The sequence below is a fragment of the Strigops habroptila genome, chromosome 8 (assembly GCF_004027225.2).
Source record: "Strigops habroptila isolate Jane chromosome 8, bStrHab1.2.pri, whole genome shotgun sequence".
NCBI classification, from domain to species: Eukaryota; Metazoa; Chordata; class Aves; order Psittaciformes; family Psittacidae; genus Strigops; species Strigops habroptila.
Genome location: NC_044284.2, coordinates 4812480 through 4833427, shown reverse-complemented (window position 1 = coordinate 4833427; position 20948 = coordinate 4812480). Strand labels below are relative to the sequence as shown.

The 20948-nt window shown below is 42.4% G+C and overlaps 1 protein-coding gene across 4 annotated transcripts in view; it reads left to right on the top strand.

Annotated features, from left to right (window-relative positions):
* Window positions 1-20948, top strand: part of TGFBR3 (transforming growth factor beta receptor 3) — a 120164-nt gene that overhangs the window by 51378 nt on the left and 47838 nt on the right. For all 4 annotated transcript variants that reach the window (XM_030494307.2, XM_030494306.1, XM_030494304.1 and 1 more), the window contains exon 4: window positions 18399-18536. In XM_030494307.2, the coding sequence (XP_030350167.1) occupies window positions 18399-18536 (138 nt within the window). The remainder of the gene's footprint in view (window positions 1-18398; window positions 18537-20948) is intronic.

Below are 20948 nucleotides of genomic sequence, written 5' to 3'. Positions count from 1 at the left end.
CAGTGGGTTTGTTTGACAGTACATTAGTTAGATTTAGCAGCATCAAAAGCATGTTTAAAATAAATCATGCACTTGTTCAGAGATTGGTTGAAGTTCTGATAATATGGAATGCAAGATCTGAGAATCTTTAAGTGAAGGCTTGCTCTGGGGGAGGAGGTCAGCTTTTGTTTTGTTTTTAACCTGCCCTGTGCTAGATGCTGCTGAATTACACATTCCTTACTTGCTGGGAGGAGGGTAAACTTCCCCTAGCAAATTCCTTGGAGAGCTCATGCATTAAACATACTTGTGCAGTTATCCTGGTTCTCATAAATATGTGTATGCATTAATTTAACTCACTTTGACACTTGTGTAGAATATACAGCAACAAATGTTAGCAAATTTAAAAACAGGAGGGGTGGCTGATGCAGGGGGGGAGGGCATGGCAGGGACATGTGTTCCTCCTGTGACACATGCAGGGTTTCTGTGAAGATTGGTGAAGTTGGATGCTTTTTCTTCCCTATAAATGTAAATAAATAAATAAAGGTGAACTGGGAATTTATGGGATTATGAATTCTGAACAAACTTTGCAAAACTAAATCAGTACTTTATCACTTTCATGTTAAGGCTGAAATATGAGGTCCTATCATGAAATGCTGTGATCTTCAAGGGATTTGTATTTTACTTCATTAATCCTTGTTGGGGTAACGTCTCATTTGCAAAGACTGTGAAGGCACTTTCTTGAAGTAAGAACCCCCAAAGTTCCAATCTTTTTCAAGTATTTCTTAGAAATGTCTTTTATCACAATTCATATTGACCATGCTTTATCATAGGAAATAGAATACGGGTGCATGTAATAGCCACAAGTGTTTATGTTGAACTTGGCATGAAGAACGCAAGCCTTCTCTGTTTGTTTTATTTGATCAAGTATTCCTGGGGAAGTGAGTGCATGTGTGCATTTCTGTGCTGTGATCTGGGTCTCAGCTGAAAGCCAGCAACTACTGAACTCTTACCCACAGCTGAAGAGAAAGTTATTGTATCTTCACTGTTTCCATTTCTGGTTTTAGAGCAGAGGTAGTTGCTTTCTCACGGAGCTGCTTGTTCTGTTGTGAGAAAGAGTTGTTGGTTGTGGAGGCACTTGGAAACTAGAGATTTGCACCAGAAAAAATGCACCTAAAAAACGTAAAACTTATTTGAAGATGAAGGTCACTCCTTAGTTATCAAGCCCTAAGTTAATGGAGGATTCTTTTCTTTTACCTGTCAGTTGGGTTTCCCTGAGCGGCTTCAGGCATGCAGCCACAATTGAAATAGCTGAAGGGGGGAGCAGGGGCATATAAAATTAATCTCATGTGAATACTTAGGATTGAATACATATGAATACATGGAGTCAGAGTTCCTGGCAATGGATTCACTATTGTTTTCATTGACATCCTCATCCTCCATAGCGTTTATGCCTGATACAGATGTTTAACACGTGTTACATGAAATGAAGGCAGGAAAATCAAGGACTCCTCTTTATTTTTACAATTTTGAGTAATGCCACTGAGGCTGCAATAATCTGACAGATTTTCCCCATGGTTTAATCACTGTTACTTGGCAACAGTGTCATTATAACAAATATTTTCCTTTGAGAGCAAACCTGATATTAAAATGCCTGTTAGTTCCTGTGGAGCTGGCTAATGATAATAGCCATGTTCCTGAGCCGACCCACTTCGAAGTCATAAAATGATGGGCAAATTTATCTAAGTCCTATGTTTAAGTACTTTTTGAAGAGATCCTCTGAGTTGTAAAAACGTGACAGGAAAAGACTCCGAAACAGTCACCTGATAATGTATTTCTACATCCTGGCCTTTGCAATGCATCCTGAATTCAAGATAATTCTTTTGTGTCACAGTGGTTTTGTATTTTAGGACTATGAAGATCTGGACAAGGAGGGTGATGAAAACCTGGTTCATTTTGCCTATATTTCCACATATTTACTGTAGTTCCCAGTGTGTTCATTGTAACTGTTCTCAGAAATGTAACACAATAGCTTTACCCAAGGCTGTGTCAGGGAAAAATGTTTTGTTTCACGCTCAGGCATCCAGAGAGCTGGGGACAGCCTTGAGATTCAGCTGTGATAAAGGGGCCGCTTTCTCAATGTGGTTTAAACATGCTGACCTGCTGCACCAGGGCCATGGTCAGGGGGCCCTGGAGGCCGTGTGCCATCAGCAGGCAGGAAGGGTCCAAGGTTTGTTATTTGGCAGCTGGAGTTAGTGAGGGGTTTGTTACCTAGTCGCTTGTTTGATTCCATTTTGTTTATTTCTTCCTCTAAGAGTGCATTTGTTAAAGCAAGTTTCCATTTAGCATCCATCAATGTCTGCTTAGGCTGTTTCCTGAGACTTTAGGATCTCACAGAGTAAAAATAAGGTCAGCTTCTTTTTCTACTGCGGCTTTCAGTGCTGAGCTCTCCATGTCAGCTTGACCAGCTGCTCTAAAGCTGACAAGACAGGCTGGTTTGATTTGTGTTTTGGAAGCACCCTGCAGGTTTGGCTTAATAATCCAAATTAAAGTAATTGGATCATTATCCTATGCAGTTCTAAACTCATAGTAAAATAAGAGGCTCAAGAACAAAGAGCTTGTTACTTCTGTGAGATTAAACCTTTGAGTTAAGACGGCAGATTTCACTAACATTAATTTTGGATTTGTGCACTGCCAGATCACTTGGCTGTACAAAGGTGATGTTTCTGGTGAGCTGACCAGAACATGTGGTGCAGAATTAAGGGGAAGTAAAGGACATGTTGCTTGGTTTGCAAGGCTGCATCACATCTGCCCTTTGCTCATTTACTGTGGTGCAGTGGGAAGCCTGCGCTGCTGCACGTGGGTATGTTTGGTACTTCTGGTAGGCCAAAATGCCTTTGTTTTGAAGAAAAATAGTTGCTGCTTTAGAATAAGCTTTCAAAGATAAAACAAAGCACCATGCCTGTGCCTCTGCCAAGGTACAGGCTGGATTTGAACATTGCATGGGAATATTGCTGTTCTTGCCTCTCAACTTTCTGACCACCCTTGCTTGGCAGCAGTAATGGGTACATAGTATGGTAGCAGACATACAAGTGGCAATGCAAGTATATGCAGGGGTTTTGAACCAGGTGACTCTGTTCCTGCCCAGTCTGTCTGGGCGTGAAGGAGAGGAGATGGAAGTAGTGGAGATGCTTAGTCTTTCTGTGGATGGGGAAGTCTGAGGTGAGACTTCTGCTGAGAGGATCGGTAACTTGGTGGCAAATGATTTTGTTCCAAATGTGAGAAGGTAAACCCTGAAAAGAAAACTACAGTGTGGGAGAGGTTTGGTGGAAGTCTGGGCTCATCTCAGCCAGCTTCATGGGTCAACCAGTAAGAGAATGTCTTTCAGGAAAGATGGTCTTTGTCACTTGGAATCTGACAGCTAAGTCACGTAGCCAGCCAGTTCCATACTGGGAGTTGACAGACTCCAGAGAAGTTTGGGAAACAGCTTTTGCCATTTGGGAAGTTCTTGCCCTGTGCTTCCTGTGCCTGACTTTGCAGTTTTGCTGTGACACATACGCTATGCTCCGCTCATACTGGCTTCCCCAACTGTCAGGTTTGCAGTGGGGCTGTAGATCTTTCCTGGTCCTACATTACCAAGAGTGGTACTGCATGTTTTTGTAGGCCACTGTGGACATTTTAAGATACCATCTCTGGGTCTGGGTGGGTGCACGATATTCAAGTTTTCCAAAACACTGGGTTGGCATCAACCTCATATATGCAGGCCAGCTCTCCTGTTATGGTGAGCCCATCAAGATCAACTTGATCGCTTTCACCCTGTCACTGCTTGTCTCTTGGTGATCTGTGGCTCACAAAATCGTGCAGAGGCATCCTTATCAGTCCAATATGGACCTGCAGAGTGGCAGTGGAAAATCAGTTTGACTGCCTGCAAACCTCTGTGTCGAGTTTGAAGTTGACTTCTGCTTTTTATCACCATCTTCTTTCGTGGTGTTTTACGTACCACTTGTAAGAGTGAGGGAAGGGGCCTGCATCAGAAGACTGTGAATGGGAATGCCCAGATTAACTACTACTTCCACCAGTGCTCCATGCCAGTGAGGTTTCAGAGTCAAGTAGAGATGTACTCCAGGAATACCCTGTATTTGTTGCTTGGAAAGCAGTAGTCCCTCATCATATGCATCTCTTGGTCCTGAGTATTTTCCAAAGCTTGCCCACAGCCTGTGGTAGCTCAGCTGGTTCACCAGGGTGGTTTCACAGCCTGCTGTTACTGCCTTTCCCCACAGCCTTGCTCAAGAACCCTTTAGAGGCTGCCTGAGTGCTGGTCTGAATCGGAAGTGAAGCACACGATAGACCTTAAAGCTGTAAATTATACTGGCAGCGTGCTCCACAGATATGGTAATCATTCAGTGTCTTTCTCAGATGATGCCATATTTACTGAAAGCTGCAGCTCCCATGCAGCTAATACACTAAAAGGCACTGATGTGTTAAGTGTCTCAACTGAGGGATACTGCATTGCCATGTCTTTAAAAAACAAAGAAACCAGCAGCCACCCAGCCTCCATTTCTTCAAGAGCCCTCACAACCCTCTTCCTCCTCTTCGTTAGCACTTTGAAGCATCTGTGCTTGCATAAATTCCAGCCTTTTATTAATGTCTTTTTCATCGTGTTTGCTCCGGACTGCAATGTTTGTGGGTTGTTTTTAGCCAGCTCAGGATTTGCTGGTCATTGGGATTTGGCAATCTTTTCAAGTTCTGCCCACCAGAACTGCCAGAGGAAGTCATGTGTCGGCCAGAGGAGTCTGTTTGTGCAGAGCCTGCTGTCCTGCAGGAGCGTGGCTTGGTGCGTGCTACCCTTAAACAGGCAGCAGTGACTTCTCCTGCCTTGGAAAGTCATGATATTTTCCACGTTTAGAAAAGGGACTGTTTGCTGTGCACAGGAAGTCAGACCTGTGCTCTGTTTCAGAGCTGCATGGAGTGGTGTCTGAAGCCATGCCAAGGCCCAGCACAGAAGGCTAAAGGGTTCAAAAGGAAAAATGTCAGAACGACTTCGCTGATCTCTCATATTGTTCCGTTTTGCTGACTGCTCTTTAAAATGACCTGCTGGACTCTTCTCTTCCTCTGCTGCAAGTGCCCGGCAGGCAATGATACGCAGTTGTAGGACTGTAGAGAGAAATGGGGCTGCTGTTGCTGTCTTTACTAGATGGACTCTTCTCTTGCTTGTGTGTATAAGCACACTGTGCACATACTTGCATGTTCTCTCTGTGTGTTTTGGTTTTGATCATAAACTGCTATTCACGCTTCCGGTCTCCAGTCCCCTCCTCAGAGCTTCTCTCTGACACACCTTGGAGTATTTATGAATTACTGCTTTGTCTATAGCTACTTTCCCCAAGAAAAGATAATTGAGGCAGTGATGACATTTCCAGGAGTCTGTTTCTACCACAGACTTGATGGGCAGGTTCCAGTTTAGCTTTGGGCTCAGAGAATCAGAATGGTTGGGGTTGGAAAGGACCTTAAGTTCCAACCCTCCGCCATACGTAAGAGAGGTGTTGGAGCACCACTTGTCATGAGTGGTCATGTTTGTGGTGTTCTCTGAACTGTCTGTTTGAACCAAAAGCTGTATTTAATGAAGTTTTTCTACTCCATCCTCCCAGCATTGGGGAAAACTTCCAATATATGTTGTGTGAAGCTGTGCTTGACAGTCGTGCTCCTCTTGTATCAGCTAAAAAAGTAAAACCTTGCAATGGCAACATATAAGAGGCACAAATGGTTTAATTGTGGGTTGTTTTTTTATGTAGATCATGCTTTTGGCAACACTTACCATATACTCAAGTTTGTGTTTCTCTAAAAGAGCATCTTATTTCCCTTGTGAAACATAAACAGAGTACTTCTGCAGGAGTAAAAGTTGTTGTTTAAAGAACATGCGAAAATAGCACCACCATGGGGTACAAACATCTGAAACTTACATTGCTTGAGAAAGTTTGAAGGAATTACAGGTAATTTATAGCTGATAGTGCCTCTTTACCAATTGCCATGGCAATGTAGAATGTGGAAGTATTTTTCTTCGGTTGGAGCTGATGCTGTATGTGATAAACATGACTGTGGCAGTGTTTCTAGATGAGAGGTAATGTTTGGTGATGAGCCAAATCTCATCAGTAAGGGAAACGTATTAAAACATGTCACTTTTCTGGAGATAACAGGCATTCTCTAATCCTGAAGGCTGGTTGAAGCCTGGTTTCCTCTTTTGTCGTCACCCAAGGATGCAGAGTCTTTATTTCTTCTGCACAGACACAATCTGCTAGTGCATGCAAAGACATAAGTGAAGTTTCAAGGCCTGTTGGGAAATGTGACTCTACATGACATTAGTTTTGCAGAGAAGCACAGTGTACTTGCTTTTGCAGTATCTTTTCAGAATAGGCCATTGGAATGTGCCTTCTTTCCTTCATGACTTGGGTTTCAAGTGATACTTGCATTGAGGACACTGAAATGCGCCTGAAGCTACATGGGAAAATCCTGCACAGAAGGAACAGCAGTCTGTTCTTACACTGCTGGTGGGAAGCAACCCAGTATTTTCTGCAATAAACCTGTTTTCGAGCAAGAATCTGCAACACAGTGCAGATAAGTGCGTGGAGTGGCATCATTGTGCAAGAAAACGCTTACATGACAGCCTCAGTCATGTCTTCTAGAGGATTTTGTCAGTTCTCATGGCTTTGATTCTGCAAGCATATACAGAATATATATGTATAAGTGATGGTGTAGGCCTGATTAAATAGAAGATTTGGTTCCTTGGGGTTTGGTGATAATGGTTTTTTCCTCTTTTTCCATGTAGTCAGTATCATAAACTCATTCTTTGAACTGTTCCCAGAATACTCTTTTGGTTGTACGGGGAGTAAAAGTTCTGATTGTTTTTTGAAGTTTCCAGATAGAAAAAACTTGGGAAGAATGAAGACCTGCTGCAGGGGAGTAAAGAGACAATGTGTTGGTTACAGTTACTTTGAATCTTCTGAAAGCAGTTTCCTTTGTATTTAATTTCTGATACATTTGTGCCTGTATTACAGACACACATTGCACCTACTCCTACTCAGGCTGGTGGGTTACTGACAATAAAGTCAAGAGAACTGTTTCCTACCCCTGATGCTGCTGCCCAGGGTTTCAGTTTTTTATGACTCATGCACACATGCTGTTCTTTACTCTGGCTTGGGAAGCAAGAATCTAGTTTTACATGTCCAATAAAAACGTGAACTCCACATTTTACACATCCCAATGTGACTGTGCCTCTCTAAAAGACACCTGTAGAATGACGTTTTCTTTTTTCCAGTCATCTAGATCTATGTGTGATCTGGCTGCAAAACCTTTGAGGAACAAATTGTTTTCTGTGGGTTTTTCAAATGGCATAACCCTTTGTCCTGCAGTCTTTCCATCATCTCATGTTTGTTTGTAATGTTTTCTTGCTTTGTGAAGCCTCTTTGTCTCAGCCTCTTCCCCTTCCCCACCTGCAGCTTTTGAAACAAGTGAGAAAGGGCGTTCGTCCCTTCAGGATTTACCCTGAGATTTGGAAATTCTGTATTCAGATTCCAGTTTTTCTGTGATGTTCTTATGACACCGTGTGCTGTGTTACACCTGCATGCATGTTGTTCTGCAGTTGAGAGAACTGTGAACTTGCTGTGCCTACTGTCAGAGCCTGGCAGAGATGAGATAGTGCTAATGCCGAATCTCTGAACCCACAGGTAATATACTATGACTAATAAGACCTGTTGAGAGGCAAGACGTATTGATACTGTGGCAGTACACTGATGCAGCTGTGTAATTTCTGGTTGGGTGGCTGGCACCTATCTAACCAGCTGAAAATACAGGCAGTGGAATCTTGTGGTTACCTGGAAAAGCCTGTGTAGATTTGCTTTGAATACCCCAGATGCATTTAAGGAAAATGGTCCTGGCAGAAGTTTGTCATCTGTCTTTTATTTGTCAGTTTAAGAAACATTTTCTTTGGGACAGGAGCTGCTCTTTAGTATGTACCCATATATCCCTTGATTTAGTAGTTAAATCCCTCCCCACCTTTGTTTTTTCAGGGCGTTGGGCACGGTTACACAACTATCTGGTTTAGGAGTGGGAGAAAGGAAGAGAAGTATAAAATTAAACTTAGATTGCAGCCCAGCTGATTGACCAAAGAAAAGCTCAGATCTGCAATATATGTACCCTTAAGTGCAGAATTGTCTGGGAAAATGCTTTTCATGGGAGTCTTCTACCTTAAATGTTAAAGTAAAACTTAGTCTGATGTGATACCATTTTGTGAATAGGCCACTTAAGAACAGTAGGGGAGATGCTGTACTTGTGGCTTACAGGAATGGATCCTGTGCCCTTAAACAGATTTAAAGCCAACAAGATATTTTCCCACAAGATGTATAAAAGGATGACTTTCCCCTTAGGATTCATTATATGGCATGTGAACAGTATTGACATCTACTGACTTATGCAAAGCTGAGCGAAACATGGTGGTTTTAGGTCTCAAGAGCTGGGAAGCTTGGCTGCTTTGTGAAAGGGCAGATGGCACAAATGGTTTCACTTAATCTTTGGGGGCCTGAGCATCTATTTTGGGTCCCAGGAGGAATGGACGAGGTGGTCCCAGCCTTGCACTGGTGGGCATGGGCTTTCCATTTATGATCCCTGGGGCTGTCACGGTGGGCAGTCCTTGTTCTGCAGGTGCCCACAGCAGGCATGGCCGGTGAAGATCAGATTTGGTTGCCAGAGCTGGGTGAGATACTTGTACAGAGACTGACTGCTTTCTGTGCTGCAGCCAGAAGGTTGTGATAACTCCTGTCTTTCAGGAGAATTCTGGTTCTCCAAATTTTATAATGAGATAACATGGAAGAAGTAAAAACTGGATTGAAATACATATGCACAAGGAAAGCTGCATCTTGTGTTATTCAGGTAAACAAAGCTAAAATTGACAGTTTACACTGTGTATGATGTCTACGTAAAATTTATCAGTAACTTCTTTGGGTTATACTTTTGAATCATGGAATCATAGAATAAACCAGGTTGGAAAAGACCTTTAAGATCATAAACTCCAGCTGTTCCCCAGCACTGCCCAAAGCCACCACTAACCCATGGCACTGAGGGCCTTGTCTACGCAGTTTGCGAACACCCCCAGGGACGGTGACTCCAGCACTGCCCGTAGCAGCATGTGCCTTAGCTCAGGCATGTTCCAAATGCCTGAGCACCCTCTGGGGAAGGAATTGTTCCTCATCTCCATCTAAACCTCCCCTGGTGCAGCTTGAGGCCATTTCCTCTTGTCCCATCCCTTGTTCCTTGGGAGAAGAGACCAACCCCACCTCACTACAACCTCCTGTCAGGCAGTTATTGAGAGCGATAAGGTCCCCCCTGAGCCTTCTCTTCTCCAGACTAAACCCCCCCAGCTCCCTCAGCTGTTAAGATCATTGTCACAGAAGTAGCTCTGTCTGTCTATGACTTGTGCTCATACAGTTATTACTTTGAGTTCTGAAACAGCTGTCCTTATATAAAGCCTCAAGTTCTTTCACTTTTCTTATTCTCTCACTGTGACAGTAATACCACTTTGTAGTGCAAATAGGACTTCAATAACCATCTTGTCCATTTGCCAAGTTATTTGTATCAGGAATAGCTTTGCTCTGATTTTTTTGATTACCTAGCTATTTGCATAAATGATTAGCATCTAACATAACGTGCTTGCATTTGGCAGCTCCAGCTTAAAATAACAACTTTGGAATGCTAGAAATTAACTGGCTACATTTTTATCTGAAGATAAATTATGTGACTTAGCTGTGGGCAGAAATGGTCCAACATTTTCATAAAGTTAGAACTAGTGTTTTGTAACATCGTGTAAGAACTACTACTTGTGTAAGAACTGTCTGATGCTGCGTGAGCTGTGGTGCTTTCTGAATGAGCACTTCAGTCACTGCATTTCCAGTGCATTTCCATTAAACCTTGCCAGCACAGTTGCCTACTCTTAATCTTTTGAGGACAAAGTTGCTACTGGTGCATTTGAACCATCAGTTATGAACCAGATGCAAATTGCAGCACTGCCAGGTACCGAGCAGTATGTTTAGTGTCACACAGCATGCCACTGTGCTATACTTGCGCATGATGCATTTGATAGTGTTATAGCACTAAGTTTTACTTGTAGTTTGGTTTTTCAGTCTGTCTGGAGCAGCTGAAATACAAATCCATGTGAGGAGGTCTAAACGTGCTGTAATTCCATCCTGTTACACAAATCCTCAGCTTGGTCATTTAATATTTAGGGCTAGAAAGGTACCAGAAGATTGACTGGAGAGAGAACTACAGACAGCATTTGAATATGCTGCAAGCTCTTAGGGTTTTGTTCTAATGGACTCTCTTTAATCAGGCTATTGCACACAGCTACCATGTCAGTGGATGGGCAGGTCAGTTTTCAAGCTGGTTCTGAGGATAAACTTTACATCTTTGTTAAAGACAGTGTTATGTCTGTTTGGGTACATTAGTCTGAGCATAACATGTGCCAAATGCGGAACTGATGCTCCATCCTCACTGATTGTGAAGGGGGCTTTGCTTAGTTCTTCCCTTGAACACACAAGCTGGGGCTGCCGTTTCTCCTCTGAGCCATTAATAATGCATCTTCATGTTAAAGTGGCCTTCTGGGAACATCATGCATACTTCAAAATAGCTTGCTGGTGGATGCTGGCACACACGTGGTGCAGGAGGGTACAATGGGCTGTAGTTCATAGCTGGGTAGTCCTTATCAACCTTTCTGTTCTGTTGCATGATTTTTGGAGCCCAGTTTTCCTTTCTGGGTGGTGGTAGATTGTAAGGGTCAACAGATTTGCAATAGCGTGGGACCACATCAGTCTGGCTTAATGCTTCAGTGGAATTATGCCAGGGGTGAATCTTTCCCATGATTTTCAGAACTGAGCTATAACTGCTGTTTAGTCAATCTGATTCTCTTTGTAGAGTGTGGGTGAGAAGGTCCAGGCAATACCAATCCATTTGCAACCATATATTTAGGATAAAATAAGCAAAGGGTTTATTTTAAAATTAGAGTGTTACATGAGCCTTGGAAATAAACCTCAGTTCTCCACACACCTGGTAACTGGTACCAGGGACTCAACCCCCTTCCCTGAGGACTGAACTGTGCCTCATCCTGGCAATAATGCAAAAAGACAAGGGCTTTCCCTCCCGACATGTGCTTCATGCATCGCAGCCCCCCTGCTTTCTCCCAGAGGGGCTGGTCCCTGCCCCAGCAGCATGTTTTAGTGCTGGCCTGGCAGAAAGAAGGAAGCACGGTGCACCTGGCAAGGGTTGCAGGGGTGGCACAACTGCAAGTTCTGCAGGAGAAAAAGTAACTGTGTGTGGGTATGATGCTTGTTTTTAATGGCATTGCAGTTTTCCTGGAGGTATTTATTTCTCTGATGCTGTTCTGAAGATCTTCTGTCTCATTGCTGGGGTAAGATTTAAAAATAAATAGATGCTTACCCTGTGCAAATGAGAGTGGCAGGGGTCTCATGTGCTTATAAGAACTGGCTTATACCACAGCTTGATTTAACAGTGCCAATATGTAACCCTTTAAGCAAAAGTAACTTCAAGCAGTAACACCACATGAACATATTTTGTGTTTCTTGGAAAAATCTGCAAACTTTCTCTCAGAAACTGTTGGCTCTCAAAAGCTGGACGTTGCAATCTACTATAGCTGGCTCAGTATCAAATCTGTAACACAATATTCAGTGAGCACAGCAAAAATACAAGGCAGGGGGAGGAGGGAAGTGTTCCATTTTGCGTTCACAGTCCCTGCCTAAAGAATACACTTTTTCTTTACTTTCATCTTAAAAAGAAGAAAAACTGGCCTGGAGAGCCACCTTAAAGCAATTGATAAACACTTCTGTAAATCAGTGCAGTACTGGATCCCACCACATGAAGTGGATTCATGGATTAATCCTTGACTGAATTCTTTTATAAGCAATGTGTGGACATTATGTTCTTCAAGTGGATTTCTATTGGATATTACACAGTAACGAACAGTGAAGATAAGTTTCTTCATGTTAGACTGCTACAATACCAGAATAATTTGTCCTCTAAGTATTATCTTACCAGAAAGAGTGAAAACACTTAATAGAGGGCAGTGATAGGTATAGATCTTCAAATTTCAGTTCTGTATTTTGCCTGCTTTGTACTGATTAACTTAATCTTTGCAGCTGAGTAGTGAGTTAAGATGTCATAAATCCCTCTTAAGTGCATCACTCTTAAGTCAGAAAATGTGTTTATATGATCTGAGAGTTAAGATACATTTTTCTCTATTAAAGAACAGCTGTCCTAGCCTGGGCAGTGTAATTCAATACAGCACATTTTGTGCTGGTTTATTAGCACAAATTCGTAATGGCTGTTTTGGAAAATATGCTATGAATTTATCTAAAGCTCTTCACACTGGAATAGTTAATTCAACCTTACAAATCCTTGGCACTTGGCTTCCATCTCTTTAGAACAAAACACAGAGGCTGTGATTTGATGCCTTGAAGTCAGCAAAACAAAATGGTACTTTACCAGCAGCGTTTACTTTGATCAGTTTTCACCATTTGTGCCCTTGCCTTTCACATAGTACAGATTGCTTTACCAGAGGAACGGCACAGGAGCCCGCAGACTGTTTTTGTAGTTGGTTTCTGTGGTGATACTCAGCCTTCCATGAAACGGTGATCCCTGGGGATAGAGGAGCCTCAGCAGCCGCCTTAACCTTGCTGCTGCAAGACCTTAAAGGAACTCTGTGCAGACTGTGCAGACAGCAGTGACTGGCATGGATACATGCAAACAGAGCTGGCTTGATAGACATGGTACCTCTGAAATGTGCTATCTTTTAGAAGTCTTTATTTTTTTTTACAGTTTTTATAACTTATATTGAAAAATGTATTCTATCAAAAATGACAGAACTTCTCTGTGGTTCATGTCCTAGTCACAGTTCTGGTTTGTTGTTGGTATGCTTTTTAAAAATGAACTTGTAGGGTTTGTCATAAGGTTTTCTTAGAATAGCTCTAATCTTTTCTTTTCACCTCTGACCAAGTTGTCATATTCCTCACAAGTTAGTCATGTATTATGTGGAGGAGTATGTGCCAGAGGAGGCTGCGAAGGGCAGACATGAGTCTGGAAGAGGAGCTTGCTCTGGCAAACAGCTGCTGAAGCTGAGCATTGTCGAGAGGACTGTTGCTGATACACATGTCCAGAAAGTCTGGCTTAACTGTTGATTGCACAATGAAGATGCTGGCTATGCCCATCAAATGAGCCCTTCACTGGAAGCAAGACTTGTGTTGGACTTACTATCCCACTTGCCGTACTATGTGCAGTTCTGGTGTCCTCAACATAAGAAGGACATGGAGATGTTGGAGAAAGGCCAGAGGAGGCCACGAGGGTGGTCAGGGGCTGGAGCACCTCCCGTATGAAGACAGGCTGAGAGAGTTGAGGCTGTTCAGCCTGGAGAAGAGAAGCTGCGTGGAGACCTCAGAGCAGCTTCCAGTGTCTGAAGGGGGCTACAAGGATGCTGGAGAGGGACTCTGCGTCAGGACTGCAGTGGTAGGACAAGGGGTGATGGGTTTAAACAGGGGAAGTTCAGGTTAGATATAAGGCAGAAGTTCTTCCCTGTGAGGGTTATGAGGTGCTGGCACAGGTTGCCCAAAGAAGTGGTAAAAGCTCCATCTCTGGCAGTGTTCAAGGCCAGGCTGGACAAAGCCTTGGGTGGCATGGTCTAGCATAAAGCATCCCTGCCCATGGCAGAGGGGCTGAAACTGGATGATCTTAAGGTCCTTTCCAACCCAAACCATTCTATGATTCATTCATTCTTCATTCCACCGTGTTAAGGTTTCTATTCTTTCCTATAAAGAGCTTGAACCTATAAGAATGGATGGAGAATATCTGGGTTTAGATATCTAATGTGAAAAAAAAATACCCAAAAGCTTACATGGGAGTTCCAGAAAAATAATGAATTTTACCACAGAGTTCAGTGAGTTCAGAATTTCGCACCATGTCTTCATATCCAGCTGTACAGCACTCAACACACCTGGTTTCGGATGGAGTTTCTGGGCAATGCTTCACTTAAATATTCAATAATACAGATTCTGCCAGTGAAAATACAAAAAGAAAAGGAAAAATTCTAGTTAGCTCTTCTGCTATTAATTAAAAACATTTTGTTTGGTGGTTTGAAGTGATCCAGTACCTTTCTGTTAGTTTGTGGAGCATTTAGAAGGTGCTATGAACTGTCTAGACATTTGAGAAAGGATGTGCCTTGAAGAGCTCATACGCTAAGGCAAGAACGAACGATGGCCAGGGGAAGGGAAGTACCACTTAGGATTCAGCCAATATCTGGCTTAACTGGAGCCACGGTGGGGGCACTCCAGCAGAAATGACATTTTGGTGAGAGATACCATTGGAGATCATCCACTGCAGTGCTGTGGATGGAGACAACCATGCCAGAAGCTACTAAGGGGCAAGAAGATGGGAGCACGACTGTGGCAGCAGAAAGCTTAACAAAGGGTGTTAGTCCACCTACTGCTGTTACACAAGGTGTGAAACCCATGTGCCTGGCAACTAGGTTGTTGGCAAAATGCTAGTAACTCCCCACGGCAGTTTGCTGGAAAATCTTTCCAGGGGCCAGGAAAAAGTCTCCCATAAGAGATACCACTGTAGCGTATCATCAAGAACAGACAGGGATGGGACAAGCGTAAATGAGGCAGGGGAATAATTACACTCTGAGGAGTCTGTTAATTTTGTGTGACTTCTCAGTGGGAACAGTCACGTTCAGATGAGGCTGCCCAGCTGCTCCTCAGCAGTGCTAGCTCTGAAGCAAAAATGAATTATGAGAAATATGATGGCCAAGATGGTCCTGAGCCATTTTTGAGCAGCTCTGGGGGTGGTTGTTCTTTGCCTGTAAAACCAAGCTGGTGCTGAGGACTCCATTATGCTAAGAAGTGTAGTGGCAGGGAATATGTATGCCAAGAAATACGGTGACAGAGGCTGCTGCAGAAGCAGGCTCACGTTGACTATATTCTTTCTCAAGTTTAGGACTAGGAATCTGAATTCCACATTCTGTTGCTGTCTCATTCATGAGCAAGCTGAGGAGTGCAATGTTGCAAAGTTACATTTATTCTGAAAACTTTCACAGAAATACTTAATTTACATATGAAAAATTAATTGATTTTATGTTCAAGTCCTGTAGCTTTTCTTAAGGATCAGTCTGCACGTTTCAGGCAGAAATGTAGGAAAATTCCATTATGTGATATAACCTATCCTACAGTTCCAGCCAAAGGCATGGATAGATACATCACTACTTCTGAATACAGCTCAAACTTTGTTGATTATTTCCATGCCTGTATGGAAATAGTCATATATGTGCGTATTATATACATATTTAATTTCCAAAGTTTAAAGGAACAGCAACTCCAAAATCTGATAGTAGACCCAGTTGCAAAGAGTCTCTGATTTTCACACTAAGGTGGTGTGATTGCTCTCAATGCTTTCTCATGTGACCAAACCAACAGGCAGAAATCTTCCTCAAGTCTAAAACATCTGTCTGGTCTGATAGATGTTGGCTTTGAATAAACTTGTCTGAGATTAGTTGAAACAGAGATACTTCTCCACTTCCTTATTACCCAAAGGACTTGGCCTAGCTGTTTCTGAGATGAAGTTTTCAGAGTATGTCATATTTCTTGTATCACTTCTGGTTTTAATAAATACCAGAGGTTTTAAGTAGTAGAAATGTTAAAAAATTCTAATAGGAGCTGCTTCTTTGCATTGACTTGACATTCTAATGAAAGCACAACCAGGGTGCAAAGAAACTTAGTACACATGGGGCAGCATGAGAGGATTGTTTTCCTATTCTTGGTTATTTACATAAACCTATATTATAGCTCATTTCATCAATAGTTACATTAGTCTTTACTATCTTCAATATCAGTATCCTTTAGGAAACCCTTTATCACTGGGTGTGGAAATGGATGCATATGTTAAGAGTGGATGTGTTTAATATTCCATTTAGTGTAGTAGGTTTTCTCTTTGACACTTTAGAGAGGTTTAAACTGGGTGCGCTTTATGCCACTTGGAGCTAAGAAAAACCAAAATCAGAATAAAAATTGAACTCATATTTGCCAGATCAGGACTGCAAAATATAGAACTGGGCTGCTTTGGTCAGCTTAGATTGCAGTATTTTTCCTGCTGTGTAAGAAAATATAACCCCAGAACAAGGTAATAATATTTAATAGTTTAAACAGGTTATTACTAATTAGCTGTGATTACAGCAGAAAACCCACAAGAATTACTGAAAGCTTTTTAATAGCTATGAGTTTAATAGCTGTTCTAAACACCTTTTTCTTTCCACTCCTCCATTTCTAGACAGAACAACAAAGTGGAAGCCTTGTAAAACAAATAATGTTCTCTCCTCTCTTATTTTCAGCTAACAGAATTCTTTTGGCTCTATAGGGCTGATACTGTAAAGCAGTTCTTATAGCTGAGATCATGACTGTTTGGCATTTGAAGTCTCCGTCATCCCGTTAACATTGAGTGCTGACACTTTGCAGTTTCCTAAAAGGAGAAATGTGGTCCCTGGAGGATGTGGTAATCTATGATACTGAATGTTTTCTGTTGGAAACACACACGTACAGCTCGGGCCAAGCAGTGAGGAAGGTGGCTCCTTTAGGTGGAACATGGTGGTGCCCAGTCTTCCTGCGGGCAGGGCTAGCGCTGCCCCTGCTGCTGGCTGAAGAGCTGCTTGTCCTTTAAAGCAGTTTAAGTTCAGCACAAATATAGAATTATTCTTTTAATATCAGTTTTCCAACAAGTTTTGATAAGGATAACAAAGATAGGGATGTCCTCAGTGCCCCCAGAGGTGTACTTATGGGATTAGACACCTGTTTCACTGGGGGACTTGAGACACATTCGTTCAATGGCTTTTAAGAATCAAGTAGATTCTGCATGTCAGCATGTGCTTACCAGTTGGTGTGGTGACACAGCCAGTTGTTTGCTAGCTTTCTCCCAAGCTCTTAAGTAGCAGAAAAAGGTCTTTCTGCTGTCTTCCAGGTGCCTGTCAGACCCGAGACCTGGCTTAGACTTTTGCTTGGTAGTGATGGTGAGCTTTTCACTTGGAGTGAGGAATAAAGAAAATAAAAAATAATAATTAAAAGGGGCTAATTTGTTATTTTGGAAATATTTCAACAGTAATGGGTACCCAATATTCAGTTTGGCCGCTGGCTTTCACCTAGTCAGTTTGCCAGATGAACCTGCATTTACTTTAATGAAACTAACTGATGCTTACTGCTATGTAGTAATAATATAATAAACTATTAGTTGCTTCTGTGTCTCAGATTTCCTTCCAAACTCTCTAGCAGGAGACAAAATGAATTCTGAATTACCTGTGTGCTCATTTCTGCATGCCACCACTCGAATTGGTGGCCGTGTTCATGCTTGCTCCGTCTACACCTTTCCTAGGAAGAGCTGTGATTGTCCCACTGTTGTGAGACGTCAGCTTGCCTGCTCAGTCTGTGTGATAGATCATCTCTCCATTGCACACTAAAGCCTTTTTCCTGTAAATCAGGATGAGCTATAAAGCCAAATGCTGACTGCTTAAAAACTTAGATACTGCAAACCACTATAATATCAATTACAAGTTGTTATAAGCTAGACACTGGCAGGCTGTTCTCTGTCATGCTTTTGGTTAGGGTTTTGCCCCAGCTTGTGTCCTTTCTAGAAGGGCAGCACTGGGACAGGAGGAGCCAGGCAGGAGAGGCTTCCAGCAGCTATGAACTGGTTGCTTACAAATCACCTCTAACAGGTTGCCTCTCTTCTACAACGTCCACTTTCCTGGCATCATTTTCCACATGTATCCTTTTAGTCCCTGAAGACAGGCATCTTTCCCTAGTGTATGTTAAATTTTCTTGTTGGAATTCCTTCCATAAACTGGTGTAGTGCTTGCTTGTGTTTCTGGATTTGTCCCTCCTGTTTTTTGTTTGTTTAGTTTCATTTGTTTTGCAGGTTAGATTTATGCCCTAATGACATCAGCAGATGAGGTTTGTACTTTAAGCCAGCTTTGTAGACTACCAGCTAGAAACCAGAAATCAGAGTTTGCTTTGCAATTCTTTTTATCTCCTTGTTCTCCAAGTCTCAGCTTAGTGGTTTGACCTTTTGCATAAGCTATTTTTCATCAGCATTTGCCAAGGTTTTCTTAAACACTTTAGCAGTGCTTTGCAAGCATGGAGCACAAACATTAACTATTTCATTCTTTATATTATCTATGCTCTGTTGACTGATTTGGGGGGAAGTAGATTAGTCTATAATCTGGAGTCAACAGGTCTGAATGCTGAAAGCTATAATATATATAAAAATGACGTTTCAAATTTCACTTTGGTTTTGAAACTTGCAAGGAGGTATTCATATATTTCTGCGTTTCTCCGTAGGTCACGTTACATTTGAATCCAATTTCATCAGTGCATATTCACCAGAAGCCTTTGGTGTTTCTTCTCAACTCTCCTTTGCCTTTGGTCTGGAAGCTAAAAACAGAAAGATTGGCACCTGGAATCCGAAGAGTTTTCTTTGTAAGTACACACAGGCCTCTGGCCTGCTCTGTATCATAGCTACTTGTCGCACAAGACATAGAGTTAATGGCATTCATTTGGAAAGTTTTCAAACATACATTAAAAAAACCCAAGTTAACAGGAGGTCAGGTTTCAGTCTGGGGCTCTGGGGAACAGTTAGGTGGTAGGGCAAAGCAGTTTGGAAAAAGTAACCAATTCCTTGTTAGGTGAATTCAAGGAAAAGAAAGCAAACCTGCCTCTTCAGGATCCGCGTATCGTGCAGTTAGCAGCCATTCCAATTCAGAAAGCTGTGAGGTTATAATGATTGCCAGTCCTGATTAGAAGTTTAACAGTACCATAATGCAAAAAGTCTGAAAGCAATGGGAAATAGTTACGGGTGGACGCTAGTTGTGTGGTCTGTGACCAAAACAAAATGTGTATGTATTGAGCTCAATATGTACAATTATGGTTTACTCCTCTAATGGAGTTTCGTCTATTGCAATGACTGAGCTAAGCCCAGAATGAAGTCACTTTTATTTCTCAGAAAGACTGGAGCACTGCTTATAATGTAGGATCCAAATATTACCTAGTATTTGTAAATCATGTCCTCGCAGTTTGCCAGGACATTCAAGTTTGCTATTTGTAGTGAAACAGACAAGTTGTTTGGATGGAATTTTTAATGCGTGACATCATGTCTAATCATGAGTTGTCTTTATCAAAATTGCAGCTTTTACTATATTCAATTCTAATTGCAGAACTAACCTTGATTATTTTTAGCTGTATCCTTATAGGGTTTAATTTTGCTCCTCCAGCACAGCTGATAGTGGTAGGCAAGACTGTTTCTGCAGTACCAGATGGGAACTTGATGGTGTCGCTTGTGCCTCAACAGCAGGGGAAGATGGACAGTGCTGCAGCATTAGTGCATTGGAAAGGGACCATGCTCTCTCAGTTGGCCTGCTATAGTGGTGACACCATTAAGTGTACCAAGAGTCCTATGACTTGCTGGACACCAAAAGCTTCCTGGGCTTGTTTTAGTTTTTCCTGTCATCAGGGTACATGAGTAGGAGTATCCTTGATATTTTGAACTCTGAAGGACTCCATCCTGTTTCTGGTACAGTATGTTACTAATTGATGCAGAGAACATGCACTTTTTGTCTTCTAAGGTATACACAATCTTAGGTTTTCTCATTACTGTGTTAGAGACTCTTGACTATTATCTTCTTGTTGGCCATTCCTGGTATATGTCCTTAACGCAACCAGTATACTTCAGGTCTGGCTAGAAAATGACTGAGGAGCAAGATGATGAACAAAAATGTTGTAATAGTCCTCACTCCTCTCCTGGCCAAAAGAAACAGCACCTTTCATCAGTTAATCAACTCTTGGATCTGCTTTCAGTTTAGATCTCCTCCTACAATTACTACATCACCACTCCCATTTCATATCAGCTAGTTTGTTCAACTATCTCTTCCCCTCTCTTTCTCCTCCTCCTATTCCCCCTCCTCCTTCTCTTCCTCTTTCTCCTTGTCCTCATCATCCTCCAGGATTTCCCTCTCCCCTCCCCTTGCCTCTGGGAGTGAAGCAGTGTTCTGCTGAGAGCCATCTAGTTCTGCTCAGCAGACTGTGCTGGTGTTCAGGCTGTGATCATGCTGGGCTTGCTTGGTTTGGCTCAGCGGGGCTTCAGCAGGCCGCATTAAGGCATAGGAGCAATAGGAATGTGCCTAAGGCCTCGTCTGCCAAAACTGTACCGTTAGCTAAATGTTTGCTTCAGAAAACTGTTTCAAGCTCTCCTGGTTACAAAAACAGGCTTGGAAATGAGAGCAGCAGCACTCTTGATTTGTGCCAAACAAGTTGTCTGACCTCAGGAACTGTCACAGTGGTTTAAGCCTGATGCTGCAGGAAAGGGGTGTACTGTCTCTCAGGTGGGGCAGCAATAACAGGTAGATGCTACAGGTTTGGTCCTTTGGTGGGACTCCAGTAACTCCTCTCAGTGCTCCAGCCTCTTAGGCTCTGCTGGTCATAGTAAGGGCTGAAAGTCATGGTGCCTCATTCATCCTCCCAGCACGTGCCTGTGGTGCTAGGATAACACTGCTTCCCATATAAACTGTGCAGATATGGACAGGGACCTCGGCTTTCCATTGCAAGAAGTGAGCTGACTCTCAGTGTTGACCCATCCCTAATCATGTTTAAACATCTGAATAACAATTTTGTCCTTAGCAATTTTGGATCTTTTCAAGTGCCATATAATTTGTGAGGAGGGACTATAGTGATACGACAAGAGGTAATGTTTACTTTAGTTCAAACTGAAACAGGGGAAGTTGAGGTTAGATATAAGGAGGAAGTTCTTTACTGTGAGAGTGGTGAGGCACTGGGACAGGTTGCTCAAAGAAGTGGTAAATGCCCCCATCCCTGGCAGTGTTCAAGGCCAGGTTGGAC